Source organism: Leopardus geoffroyi, chromosome A3 (genome assembly GCF_018350155.1).
Source record: "Leopardus geoffroyi isolate Oge1 chromosome A3, O.geoffroyi_Oge1_pat1.0, whole genome shotgun sequence".
NCBI classification, from domain to species: Eukaryota; Metazoa; Chordata; class Mammalia; order Carnivora; family Felidae; genus Leopardus; species Leopardus geoffroyi.
The window spans coordinates 21,875,768-21,889,491 of NC_059336.1; the positions used below are offsets into that span (position 1 = coordinate 21,875,768).

General features: G+C 44.6%; 1 protein-coding gene across 1 annotated transcript in view; it reads right to left on the minus strand.

The window, feature by feature from the left end:
- The window catches only part of CTNNBL1 (catenin beta like 1), a 162,407-nt gene that overhangs the window by 94,954 nt on the left and 53,729 nt on the right, over positions 1-13,724 (minus strand). Inside the window, exons 5-7 of the mRNA XM_045444640.1 lie at positions 13,161-13,258; positions 5,374-5,467; positions 2,399-2,490 (exon numbers count right to left, since the gene is read on the minus strand). Coding sequence (XP_045300596.1) covers positions 2,399-2,490; positions 5,374-5,467; positions 13,161-13,258 — 284 coding nt within the window. The remainder of the gene's footprint in view (positions 1-2,398; positions 2,491-5,373; positions 5,468-13,160; positions 13,259-13,724) is intronic.

A 13,724-nucleotide genomic window follows, 5' to 3' on the forward strand; every position in this document is an offset into this window, starting at 1 on the left:
GGAAAGATGGGGAAATAAGTCTAGTCCTAAACTCGGAAGGCATTCAGGCTCATGAGAAAAGGTCAAAAGGAAGTTAAAAGATGACAATGCATGAATTAATCAGACCTGATTTTTTTTCGTGAAAGGAAGGTAAGGGTGTGTAGGTGTGCACGGGTGCGTGTACATGTGCGTGCGTGTGTGTGGAGGGAGTTGCAATCTACTGAACCGCATACTGCGTTTATACTCTGCCAGGCAAACGTGCCCAGACCCACTGACGGTAGTATCTGGGCTAGCTGAATACCCTCAGGTCATGTTACAGAAGTCCATGTTATAGATTTCCATGGGAACAGATGGTTAAATAAGTAGGACTGGGGAAGACTTAGATGGTCAGAAAGAGGGCTAATCATGGGCATACGCTATCGTAAGCGGAACATTCTTCCTGAGCCCCGCCAAGACAGCGGGGAGTAAATCTGACCTGAAGTACCTCAGACTTTCTGGATCTCTGTGACACTCTAAAGCATAGCAAAGCACACTCTGAATATTAGAGAATCATTCTATCTATGAACGAATGCCTCCTTCTCAGAGAAACTGGGAATCCTTGCCTGCCTGAGGACCATATAAGCAGTCCCAAACTGCCTCTCATCACACCTTTGGTTAAAACTACTCTTTTCAGAGAAGCCCTTGCCCTTCTTGTTGCTCATTTACTCCATGGGACACCACTAATTGTTAAAAAGATAGTCAAAAGGATTATGCTCATAAGGAAAGAGTAAGAAATTCAACAGAAATATAAACATGAACAAAGGATATAAATAGTAAGCTGAAAGGTGGGGCCCCTGGGTGACTCAGTCAGTTGAGCGTCTGACTTCGGCTCGGGTCATGATCTCACGGTTCGTGAGTTCGAGCCCCGAGTCGGGCTCTGTGTGGACAGCTCAGAGCCTGGAGCCTGCTTCGGTTTCTGTATCTCCCTCTCTGTGCCCCTCCCCAGCTTGCGCTCTGCCTCTCTCTCTCTCTCTCTCAAAACTAAAACATTAAAAAAAAAAAAAATTTAAATAGTAAGCTGAAAGAAATGAATATAAATGGCTAATAAACAAGTGGAAGCCAATATTCTTGCCGTGATTTTAAAACTCCAAAATAAAATAAAATACCAGTTTTCATGTAGCAGATTAGTAACATTTTAAGTTTGATAGTACCCAATGTTGCTAGGGGAAACAGACACTCTCAAGTCAGTGAGGCAGCCTTTATGCAGGACAACTTTGCAATGCCCACCAGATGTGTTAATGAACATATCCTTCGATCTATCAATTCCACTTCTAGGAATTTATCCTACAGATAAACTAACGTAAGTGTGCAAGAAAAAAATGTGTATGTGTATATGAGAATATTCACTGCAGCACTGCTTGTGACAGTGAAAAATTGCTATACAACAGTAAAAAACTGTCATAAAAAGGGGAATGGTTAAACTAATTTTGGCATATGCATAAAACAGAATACTAGGCAGCTATTAGTTCAGTGAAAAAAAAACCAACCTGCAAAATAAAATATTGTAAAATTCTGTTTGTGAAATACACCCACACACTCCTATACACACAAAATGTGTGTACAGGAAAGGAGAGAGAGAATATTGTTAACACTGGCTGCCTCTGGGAAGTGGAACTAGAAGGAATCTGCTGAAGGGAGATTTCACCTCCAGTTTTATGCCTTCTGTACCAGTGAATTTATTTGTATTTATAAAATGTTTATTGGGGCGCCTGGGTGGCTCAGTCGGTTGAGTGTCTGACTTTGGCTCGGGTCACGATCTCACGGTTCGTGAGTTCAAGCCCCGCGTCGGGCTCTGTGCTGACAGCTCGGAGCCTGGAGCCTGCTTCGGATTGTGTGTCTCCCTCTCTCTCTGCCCCTCCCCTGTTCATGCTCTGTCTCTCTCTGTCTCAAAACTAAATAAACATTAAAAAAAATGTTTATAATATTTTCAGAGGTATTAAAAGTCTACTTTAAAGGCTTTTCTCTTTTTATTATTATTTTTTTTTTTAATTTTTTTTTTTCAACGTTTATTTATTTTTGGGACAGAGAGAGACAGAGCATGAACAGGGGAGGGGCAGAGAGAGAGGGAGACACAGAATCGGAAACAGGCTCCAGGCTCTGAGCCATCAGCCCAGAGCCTGACGCGGGGCTCGAACTCACGGACCGCGAGATCGTGACCTGGCTGAAGTCGGACGCTTAACCGACTGCGCCACCCAGGCGCCCCTAAAGGCTTTTCTCTTGAAACAAAAAGAGGAGAAGCAAAGAAAGAGGCGAGAGATCCCAAAAGACTCCCAAAGGAGATCACACAGCAAAAGGATAAAAATCTGTGCCAGTGACCTGGCTTGAGCCACACCCAGAGCGAAGACAGGTTGGAGCTGCAGTCCCACAAGGCCAAACTTACCTTCAGCCTCTTCAAAAGCCACTGCAGAAGACCCTGCTGGGCGGCCTCCGTACACATCTCAGGCCGGAACTCTGCCATGTTTTCCACAATAGCTGCAGGGAGACGGACAGCAGTCATCAGGGAGGGCAATTACGTTCCCGTCTGCAACAAGCCTGCCGCCCTTCCCATGACAGGCACCATATTCCTCTTCCCACTTCCTGTATGCCTCCCAGCCAGAGGCCGTGTTGTCACTTCTAAATTAACCAGGGAGATGCTATGGGTTTGCTTTTTTTTTTTTTAGGTTATGTTGCAAGTAAAACGTGTAACTAAAAATGATGAAATTCACAGAAAGAAATAAGTGATAGATGTTCTGTGCTAATAGGGAACAACACCAGAGCAGGACACAGAGAAAGGTGTGTATCTGCCTAGGAAGGCCTTCTCAGTGCTCACTGTGCTGGTGTCCCGGAGGCCTGTAACTGAAGGGACAGGGGACTAGGTAAGAAGCCTTAGAAAAAAATCCAGGGATGGTGAATTCAGAATCTCTGCCTTTCCAGAGTCATTCATTTTCAGTCCTCTTTCTCTGGACATTACAAGGGAAGCAAGCATGATCTTAATTGAACACAATAATATGCATAGAGGGAAAAGGCCATGCTGGCAGAGTTAACTGTCAGGTACGCGGAAGCAAACATAATTGGTCCTGCTATCTTTTACAACAGCCAAATTGCTGCCTAATAGAAAAATTAAAACTTAGGAGGCCAAAGGAAAATAAAGTTGTTACATGACTACGATACTAAAAAAGGACACTTAAAAAAAAAAAAAAATCCCCCATAGTTCCATTCTAACACATCCAATGCGTTCACTTCCTTCAGGGCCCCTTCTGCTCCATAACCCAGGTTATGTTACTATTATAAAGGAGACAGAGTTAGTTCCAGGTTCTCTAACCCAATGCCCAGAACACATCAGGTCTGAGTTCTGAAGGAGAAAGGGCTGAAGAAATCACTATGCCTCTTACATTCTTCCTCACTCCTCTGCCCCTGTCAGCCTCGTCTGTGGCCAGTTAAAGACTCAGTGGGCCACCCCCTCAGGGAATGGAATTCAAAGTCACAGAAGCAGAGTAGCAACAAGATCCCTGAGAGACGAGGATCACCGCAATACCCTAGGTTACTTTCTAGGAAAGCCAACTCGTTCATTTTAATCTTCTATGCCCTTACCTTATTCCTCTGCTTGCGCTTTAGATGGCTTCCTGCTGCCCACCAGAGTAAAATCCAATCATCTTGCCTTGGTTTACAAGGTCTTCCACGATCTGGGCAAACCCCTGCCTCCGTGTCCTCTCCCACTACTGCCACAGTCCATTTCTACTCTTTCTCCAAAGCCCAAGCCCTTTCATGGCTTTGCAAGTGACTCTCCCCCACTCAAAGGCCCTTCTCTCATTTCTCTGTCAAAATGCACCCGTCTTCATATTTAGCTCCCATCAGCTACCTTTGCAAACCCTCCCCTACTTCCATACTGCTCTGCACTGACTCCTATTATACCATTTCTCACCCTGTATTGCCTTTCCTTTCTGTTCAAGGCTTTCCCATCAGTCTGCTTCTTCAGGAGTAGGACCATGCCAAATTCCTCTTTAATCTACCCCAGTGCCTAGCACAGTGCCTCACAGACAGCAGGTGCTCAATAAATGAGAGAGGGATAAATCTCCTGGGCTGCTGGCGGGTGACGAAGCTGAAACTACACAGATCTCTACAGACCGCCAGCCTGGTGCTTTTTTCCATTATACCAGGCCCCTTTTTTGTTAACAGTCAGTTAAAACTTCTGATAAGCTATCTACTCAGCAAAATCCAGTACTAGGCTAACAGATGGCAATGCCAAATTCTAGCTCTAGACTAAAGCCAACCCCCAAGTTACAGATTATTGTGTTCTCTCTTCTCTTACTCCCTAGGTGCTATGCCTCCCCTCTTCTTTATGATAATGGTCACAGAAGAGAATATAAAACTACAAGAGAAATCTGTGGAAGACAAAAAGAGCTTAGAGAAAAATCTGATCTCATCAAAATTTCTGCTTCAGCTGGGCCTCATTTATTTCTCAAGCTCTGCTTAAAGATATGTCACCGTTGTTTTGTTTCATTTTTTAATAAGACATGACTAGTGATAAGGAGGACTACCCAAAAGCACAATTTTATTTTTTTTAACATCAAAAAAAATTTTTTTAATGTTTATTTATATTTGAGAGAGAGAAAGAACCAGCAGGACAGGGGCAGAGAGAGAGGGAGACAGAATCTGAAGCAGGCTCCAGGCTCTGAGCTGTCAGCACAGAGCCCGGTGCGGGGCTCGAACTCACAAGCCGTGAAATCATGACCTGAGCCAAAGTTGGACGCTTAACCCACTGAGCCACCCAGGCATCCTGCAAAAGCACAATTTTAAATAGGCTAATGGTCCAACAACTTTACAGGGAGAAAGAGCTGGGAGATTCGAGGAGGAGGAAGGGAAATACTGCAGAGGAGCCCACTTAAACTAACACTGATGAAGGTGCATGCAAGTTAACAGCAGTATTTCAATCAGTTTACGTGGTAAACTACACATAAAAAGACAAACACTTAACTCTTTTTCAAATAAACTGTCTTATAAAGACAGTTCCAAAGTTTCTAGTCTCACTGAAGGAAAGTAGGAAGAAAAACCAACATACAGGGCTTAAAAATGGTAAAATACACGTTCTAAAGCTAAAAAAATAAAAATAAAAAAGCAAAGCGCTGCTAAAAGGAGCCAGTTTTTGTCCAGGAAGGTTATCTACTTAGTGGATTTCTGCTTTTATTACCTGCAAGCCAAACCAAAGCTGCAGTTATATGAAATTTACACAAGGGTCTTCATTTCTGGAAAGGCAGTCTGGGAGCAGAAGGAAAGAAAACACCTGCTGTTGACTCGATTATGAAGGAAGAAGGGAAACGAGCACCAAGCCCCAAAACAAACACAGCGTCTCAGGATCAGCGGTCACCTGCCCCTCACCTAGAGTGTTGTGGACGCCGTCTGCCTCTTCTTTCACAGACTCATCCAGGCGCTCCAGATTCTGCACAAGCAGCGCTACCACCTGCCCATCCACCTTCAGCAACAAGGAAGCAAGAGGAGAGAGGGATACATGTCACAAAACAGTCCGCCAAACGTTCCCATTCCCATCCTCACTTCTCACCCGCATGAACCAAAGAACTAATCGGCCGCCTATGGTTTACAGTGTGCTCTCCTGTCCCATTCCCTCTCTGAGTCTTGAAATGACCCCCAGGCAAAGAAAGGGCAGGCACCATTATCCTGAACTTAGGACGAGTAAATCAAAGCTTAAGGAGACAAAGTAGAATTCAAGGTTACAAAGTTGGTGAGTGGCAGCGCCAGCACCTGAACCTAGGCCTTCCGAAATCAAGTCCGGTCCTCTTTCTACCTCTCTGTGGTATTTAAACAAACACCTGGCAAAAGTCCCTTCTTAAGTCAGGTCCGTAGTTTGTTCAAGTCAAAAGTCTGTTTCTAGACCACAGCACCAAGGGGTGTTTAACTGGGAAGTTTACTTGCCATAATTTACACTGACCTCAATTTACGGTTAAATTCAAAACATTCCTAATGTTCTATGCTAAGCTCTAATGAAACTATTCCTTCTGATGAATTTCTAATTCCTTCTTGAGAAGAGTATTAACATAATAAAATGTCTCACATTTTATTACATTTAGGGCATAAGATAGCAGTTAAATTTCTCATTTGTTTCACGCAACCTTATAGGAAACTTTCAGTAGCCACATCACAGAGCTGCTATTCGGAGATTATCAACTTAGCCAAGACCAAACAGCCACTGAGCAGTGGCAAAAGAAAAGCAAAGACCAAGCTTCCTTCTTTGGTGAAATAATGCTGACACTACTTCATGCTCCTCCCTGCACAATCTGTACTCTTAGGGAGACGGTCCTGGGGCAACCCTGATGCACACCAAGGAAAGTAACTAAGGAAACTCCTCGTAATCAAGAAGTGAGAATTTATCCGGTAGTAAATTTCTAATTAGTAGTCGGTGAGTAAGCCTGTACATGTACAGGAAGATAAAACCTGCTGTATACCCATGGCATATCCTCTCTCTCACTGCCTCAGTTTCCTCACTTAGGAAATGGGAATAAGTTATAAAGATTAAATAAAACTATGTGGCATGTCTTACCCTGGGTCTGGATCAAAAATTAAGTAGAGAGTTGTTGTTATTGTTGTTTTTTAACGTTTATCTATTTTTGAGAGAGAGAGAGAGAGAGAGCAAGCAGGGGGGGCAGAGAGAGAGAGAGGCAGACACAGAATCCGAAGCAGGCTCCAGGCTCTGAGCTGTCAGCACAGACCCCGACGGGAGGGGGGGACTCAAGCTCACGAACCTCGAGATCATGACCTGAGCTGAAGTCGGGCGCTTAACTGACTGAGCCACCCAGGCGCCCCTAAAGTAGAGACTTTGAATCTAGCTCTTTACCCCTTCTGATATCTGATCATTCACTATTCGATATGAATATCGAGAAAAACCAAGAAAAACCCCGGTTCTTTGAAGGCAGCCACCCAACCTGGCTCATCTCGGTCTACTCTTCCAAGTGGAGAGCAATGCTGTAATAGGCAGACACTCCGTCATTTTGCTAAATTCACATAAACTGACAAAACACTCCCTCTGTGTACTGCAATCAGGTTTTTCTATAACTTGCTCCATTTACTCTCAGGTAATCCTCATAGCTTTCACAGGTGAGCAAACAAACGTCCAGAGAGGTTAACCAGCCAGCCTAACCAAAGTCACAAAGCTTGTGGCAGAAGTGACTGACTCTATGCCTCTCTTTTTTCCCCACCACACCCTGTCGCTTTGGGGAGGGGAAAAGAAAGGAGAGAGACTGACACTTCCCTGAGCACTTGTGAATAGGGCAGCCTGCGACCCAAGGATGCAACAATGGCAAGAAGGACAGATCTTGAAATAAGGCCTCTTTACTCTTTCTTGGTGACGCTTAAAGGAAGCATCTGGCAAGGGGGGAAAAAGCTGAAATTATTGAGTAATCTGTGAACCTGAATCGCAAACGAAGTAGAGTTTCTCCCCTTACGGCCCTTGATGGTGTGAAGAACAACAAAAGACACTAGCTGCAGATCTGAGAAGACACTGCTGCCAGAATTGAGTGAGGGTGCCCGTAAATACCAGAATGAGCCGTTTTCCCCTGTTATCCCAAGCAGATATGCAATCTTGCTCTCAAATCTCACAGCCAGCAAAAGCTTCACCAAAGAAATCCACTGCAAGGTTTTCCTTAATTAATTGGACAATTGGAGTATGTGAGAGGAAACAGAAAAACATCTGGGGGGGAAATATGAACAATGTCACAGTTTGTTTTTCCCTAAATCACCCTGATTGACTTATAATCTCCTTCAATCCTAAAGCAGCAGACACTGCAAATCCACTGGGTATCACATTCTTGTCGGTTCTGCAAACAGCTTCACCCGTTTCAATTGCTTACTGCTGCTTTATCTGCTTTATTTCTCCTCCTTTCCTTGATTCTTCGCCATGTTTCCCATCTCTGCTGTGTGGAAAATGGTGGGGGGGACAGTGGCAGTAAGCAACGCATTCAAGTCCCAGAACGGAATGGTTCTGGACAGTGGGTATTTGGCTGGAGGAAAATCTTTTTTTCTTCTTTTTTTTTCTTTTTTTGCTACAGAAATCTAACTTCTAACAGGCAGGCTTTTCAAGCTTGAAGTATGAAACTTTATGTGGAGCTGGGTTAAATGCAATTTTACCTGATTATAGAAGGGTCAAAGCAGTCAAAATACATTTAGCTCAGCAAACCCTTGGAAAAATATTTATATTATGCATAGCTCTGGATATCACCTTAAGAAGCACAAATCAGCATTCCATCTTACTCCTTCCAGCCCCTTGGGTCTACCACCATCATGCCAATTTTACCTGTGACTAAACCCTGAAACGAAAAACAAATCCTGGTCAGGGATGAAAGTGTCAGCCAGAGCAACCCTGGCCTTGGAAATCATGACTGTCTTCAGCCTGACGTCTTCTGGTAAGTCACTGGTTACTTCTGCTCGTTAGGAGGTCTCCTGAACAATATTCCACGGGGCCTACTCTGACAAAGTCCAGGGACATGATCAGATCCTTTTCCTCTTGACCAGGGAAGATGGATACAAGAGAAAAGGACAAAAGAAAAAAATAAAGGGCAGATGAGAAAGTCTGAAGGATTCTCTTTCTATCTTGGATAGTCTGCCAATAAGCTTTCCTAAGAGTTTGGAGTAAAATTTTGTATCTACTATGAGTTCTGGAAACGTCATATTTAAAAAACTAAGAAAAAACCTCCCACATTCACTGAATCTTGATCAAGAAGTAAGTCTGGAGGTTGCATACGGTAATATGGTCAGAACGCAAAATTTATGCCTGTTACCACCTATCTAGTAATATTTTAGCTTCCGCTCTTGCTCCCTCCAGGTTCACTGTCCCAGGAGTGGTCTTCCTAAAATGTTAGGTCAGACTATGTTACTGCTCCCTTGCTTAAGACCCTCCAGTCACTCCCCTTCACACTGCCAATGCCACCCCAACTTCCTACCAAGGCCTACAAAACCCGGAGGAAATCTGGCCCTAACTGCGCTCTCTCCTCTCGCCCCAGCTGTGCTCGACCAGTTTTCTGCTCCTCGAATCCGTGAAGTTCATTCCTGCCTTAGGTCCTTTGCACTTGTCCCACCTTGCCCTTGGTCATTCTGAATGGCTGGTTTCCTCTTGTCATCCCACACTGAGGCCTTCCCTGACTATCTAACCTAACGTGACTTCCCAGTCATCGTACATCACATCATTCTATTTTAATTCTTTATGTAACAGAGAATCAATCACTACCGGCTTGCCGGTTTGTTTACTGCTTCTCCCTACACTGGATTTGAGCTCCACAAAAGCAGACTCTGTCAGTCTTGCTCACTGCTATATACCCCATTCCCAGAGTCCAGAATATACCAAGCACTCAATAAACATAGAGCGAAAAGATGAACACATGAATTTTGCTTGGGAACAAATACAAACGCAGGTGAAGACATTCATTAATAGAAATGGGGAGGGATAAAAGTGATAGGATCCAGAAACTTACATAATAAATACCTTTAGAGCAACTGAAAACCCACCAACCTCAGCCTCACCTGAGCAGCACAAATGCACTGCCAACCGGCCCAAGACAAACCACTACAGAACTTCAATGTGCAATGTTTAAGTAGGTTTAGTTGAGTGCAAGAATGGGTATGGAAGGCAATTCCTGACTCCACGCCAAAGCCACTTTTGTGAAACTCCTTCTACCAAACGGTGGCTCCTAGCCATTACGGCCAATATCATGGCCCAGCCACATTTCCACCTCCTCTGGTTGGGACACCTGCACACATCCTCCTGTGAAAGCCTCCCTTTGAGGCCACAGACAGTGCCCTGCAACTCTGCAGACCTTCCGGATTCTTCCCCCTCACAAGTGAGTGCTCCCTTCTTCTCACTTCCACAGTAGCTGACACCTCTCACAACCGTTAATATTTTGCTTTGCGTGATCATTATTTATTTCATCTTTTTTTTTTTTTTTTTTAAACTAAACATCTATCCTTCCATGTCTTATTTAGGTCCATTCCCTTCAAAAGTTTTTTTGAGTATTTGTTCAAAATGTTTTTTGAACATCTGTCAAAACGGGAAAAAAATGTTGAACTCAACAAATACTTACAAACATCTCGCTCGCTGCATGGCAGATGACACAGATCATTTTAGCTTGACATTTGCTAGGAACTTAGTATGCACCAGGCATAATATCTTTATGAAGATAATGGCCAGCATTTATTGGGTGTTTACTCAGTGTCGGACACTGTTCTAAAGATTTATTAAATAGCATTTATTCCTCAAGTCGGTGCTATGCAACAGGCACTGCTGTTACCCCCATTTTACAGAAGAAGAAACAAAATGCAGAGAGATTAGGTAACTTCCCCAAGGACACACAGTTGGTAAATGACAGACCTACCACTTTGGCCACTCCCTTGATGGGAATCACATCTCAGGAAAGACAAACCTACAAACAGATGTCCGGAAGCCAATGTGACAAATGCTAGGATATACAAAGTGCTAAAAGAACACAAATTCTGCCGGGGGGATGAGCCTTAAAAAAATTCAAAAGAGATAAGCTTTAAGCGGCTTTAAAGGATGACTGGGAGCATTCCAGGTAGCCCAGGAGAAGCAAGGCCTGCCAAGCTGAAGGCACATGTGAGCAAAGTCCTAAGACTTCTTTAGAGAGGGATGCTAGAGAATTGCCATCAAAGCAATATACCCTCACATTTAGAACTCCTCGGAAAAGATTCTATCTTCCAGGCTACCAAATCAATGCGTTATAAAGCACAGATATTCACCTTTTGCATAAATAATAGCAGTGGATGTGAACCAAATGTTAAACCCCAAAGATCCCCAAGAATGCCAAGGCAGCACTCTCTCCCCACAAATGTGCTTGTCTATTGCTTAGGACTTCCAATTGGGAAAAAGACCAAGGCAATAACTGCAAACTGCACACCACAATAAATTCTGCTACATGCCCTCTAGCCTCTGTTCATGCAATTCCAGGCCTCTGATATTGGCCCCAAATTAAAACTACAAAGACAACTCAACCCTTGTAAAATGAGAATACTTATCAAACTTCTTCCTGGATGCAGCACAAGGGCAAAAAGAATAAATGAAAGACCACCCACCAGTTCTGCTCTGTTATTTACCGACGGCTTCTGACTGGCTGCAGACAAGCAAATAACATATAAGAGCCTAGGAATGTTCAACTGTGGTTCACACCAGCCCCACCAGTATAAAGCTATAAGAGTCAAAATCTTAAAATGATTATAATAAAAAGAAAAAAAAAAAAAAACTAAACAAACAGAAAACCCTTTATAGCAGCTACCTAACGGCTCCCCAGACTGAGGATGAACTGTTTCTTTCCAAACAAACAATAAAATCTGCACGATCCAGCTTTTGTTGGTGGGCTTAGCAACACAGAAAACACAAAGGGGGCTTTTGTGTGAATTGCTGTTTCTGGGTACGTTTTACAGGCAGCAGCCAGGCTCGCTGCTCCTCTCTCGTCTCCCCTATTCACACAGGCAAAGGATGGTAATTAAAATCAGCCCAGGGACCAGGCAGGAAGCCTCAGTCAGGGCCACTGTAATTAACCTCTGGAAGGTAAGACCGCACAAATGACACTGTGGGGACACAGAGCAGGAGCAAGTGCCACAGCCTTCCTTCAGACGCTCCTCAAAACAAAAGGACAACCCAACATCATCCTTTTCTTTCTGCACAGTGGTTCAAAGGGAAAATAAAGGTCCTGAATTGTACAAAAGTGGCAGCTCGCTCTAGGAAGGAGCTTGAAAGAAAAATGGCACTAGAAATTTTCATCATACTCAGCCACAAATAGCCCTGCTGGACTCCAGCCTCACTCTCTGTAAGAGACAGTCCTTCATATCCAGTGGGTTCACAACCTCTTCGTTCACACCAAATGCCAGCAACAAGCATGGCACATGGGAAATTTCTAGTGTCAAGGACCCTGAGAGAGAAAAAGTGAGGAGAGGGTGGGCAGAGCAGCAATGGGGTCTCAGAATCATTTGGGGCCCCAGTCCCAGCCATTCTGATTCAGTGGGTTTTGGATGGGGCCAGACTACACGCTTAACAAACACGCTGGTGCTTCTAACACAAGTGACAGCAGCGATCTTTGACAAACTGTAAACTGCATCAAGACCAGTACTTAACTAGCATCCTTAGCAGAAAGAAAAAACAAGACAACCGAAGACAACAGAGAGGAAGGAAAACTAACAGAGCCTTGAGGAAGCAGAGAGCTTGGCGGGTGGACGAAGCCCCGCAGGTGTCAGGGTCAGCGGCTGGGCTAGCTCCCTCCTGGACTGGCCGGCTGTGGCGCCTTCCTAGTCTTGGAGGCCTCTGTGATCACTGGTGAGGGAGAAGCTGGTGTGGCGAGACAGGACACGCAGGCTCCCATCTCGGCTGTTCAGGGCCTGGCCAAGTGACTCAGGAGAGGGCTGCGCTTCTGCATCTGGGTCCCTCACGTGTAAAGTGAGGTGCTGAGAACAGATCGGTTTAACTCACAAATAAACTCCTTTCGACTGTCTGCTGCCTGGAAGATTCCGAGGCCTTGCCCAGGCGTCACAAAAAAGGTGCACAGAAATCCACCGGCCCTGCCTCTACGGGCGTCCAACTCTGGCTGGATGAGTTGGAAGGTTTGTTCTTGCTTTTAACATTCTCCGGTTCCCTGTCTGTAAAATCATAATGGTATCTGTCCTCGCTGGCGCTTGGAGAGAAGAAATATCTGTGAAAACTCTTTGTGAAAAGGTCAGTAGCACCACAGTTAGGGGTAGAAGAACAGAAACACGGAGTCAAAGAGAACACAGGTTCCAATCCCAGCTGTGTGGCCACGGGCAAGTCGTTTCGCCTCTCTAAGCCTCGGTGTCACAGCTGGAAATGGGAATAGTGGCTGTTAATACCCATCTGAGAGGGTACGGGGAGGATCACGTAAAGCGAAAATAATGAGAAAAGGCCTGCCTACAGCAGATACTTAACAAACGCTAGGCCTCTACAACCCCTAGCAACCCCCTCCACGCAGTTCCAAAGAACAAAGTACCCCACAAGCTGCACTGCCAATGTCGGACTCTCCTCCGGCAGTGCAGCCTTCCCACAGAGCTCCCACCCACCTGGCTGCCACCACGGGGACAATGGTGATGACGGCCAACACCTTACACACGCCTGCAGAACCCCAGCCGGATGTGCAACTTACCAGAGCATCGATGAGTACTTCCGCTCCCTCTTCACTCTCGTGGAGGGTGTCTATATCTGTTAATTCCTGAAGCAAATCAACCACAGCTATGGACACATGTGAATAGCGTTAAGGGAATCACGTACATACTGAAACCCTACTGACATTTTATTAAAATCTGTGCTTCCCTTCTGTTTCCTTGTCAATCATTTTATTACCATTCACCCTTAATACACTGTGGTTTTATTAACATCTCTTCAACAAGGTTCTACTCACCGTGGGTGTTCAGTAAATGTTGTTAACCGGCTCAGTCTTCTTCCTTCTGCTGCCTTCCTGGTCATGTATTCCAGAAGTTCGTTTTCCCAAATTTCAAACTTTCAAATAGATTGCTTAGGAGGTTGCTTTTCCAGGGAGAAATAGGCCAACACCCTTCACCCTATCACAGAATTTACATTCTTGGAACTCAGTATAATCTGAACTACCCCATACAGTTCACCTTCGAAGGCGGTAATGATTTCTGAGATGAGATGGCTGGTGTTTACCGAGAGGTCTGCAGAGAGCAGGGCATGGCAAAATCAGTTTCAA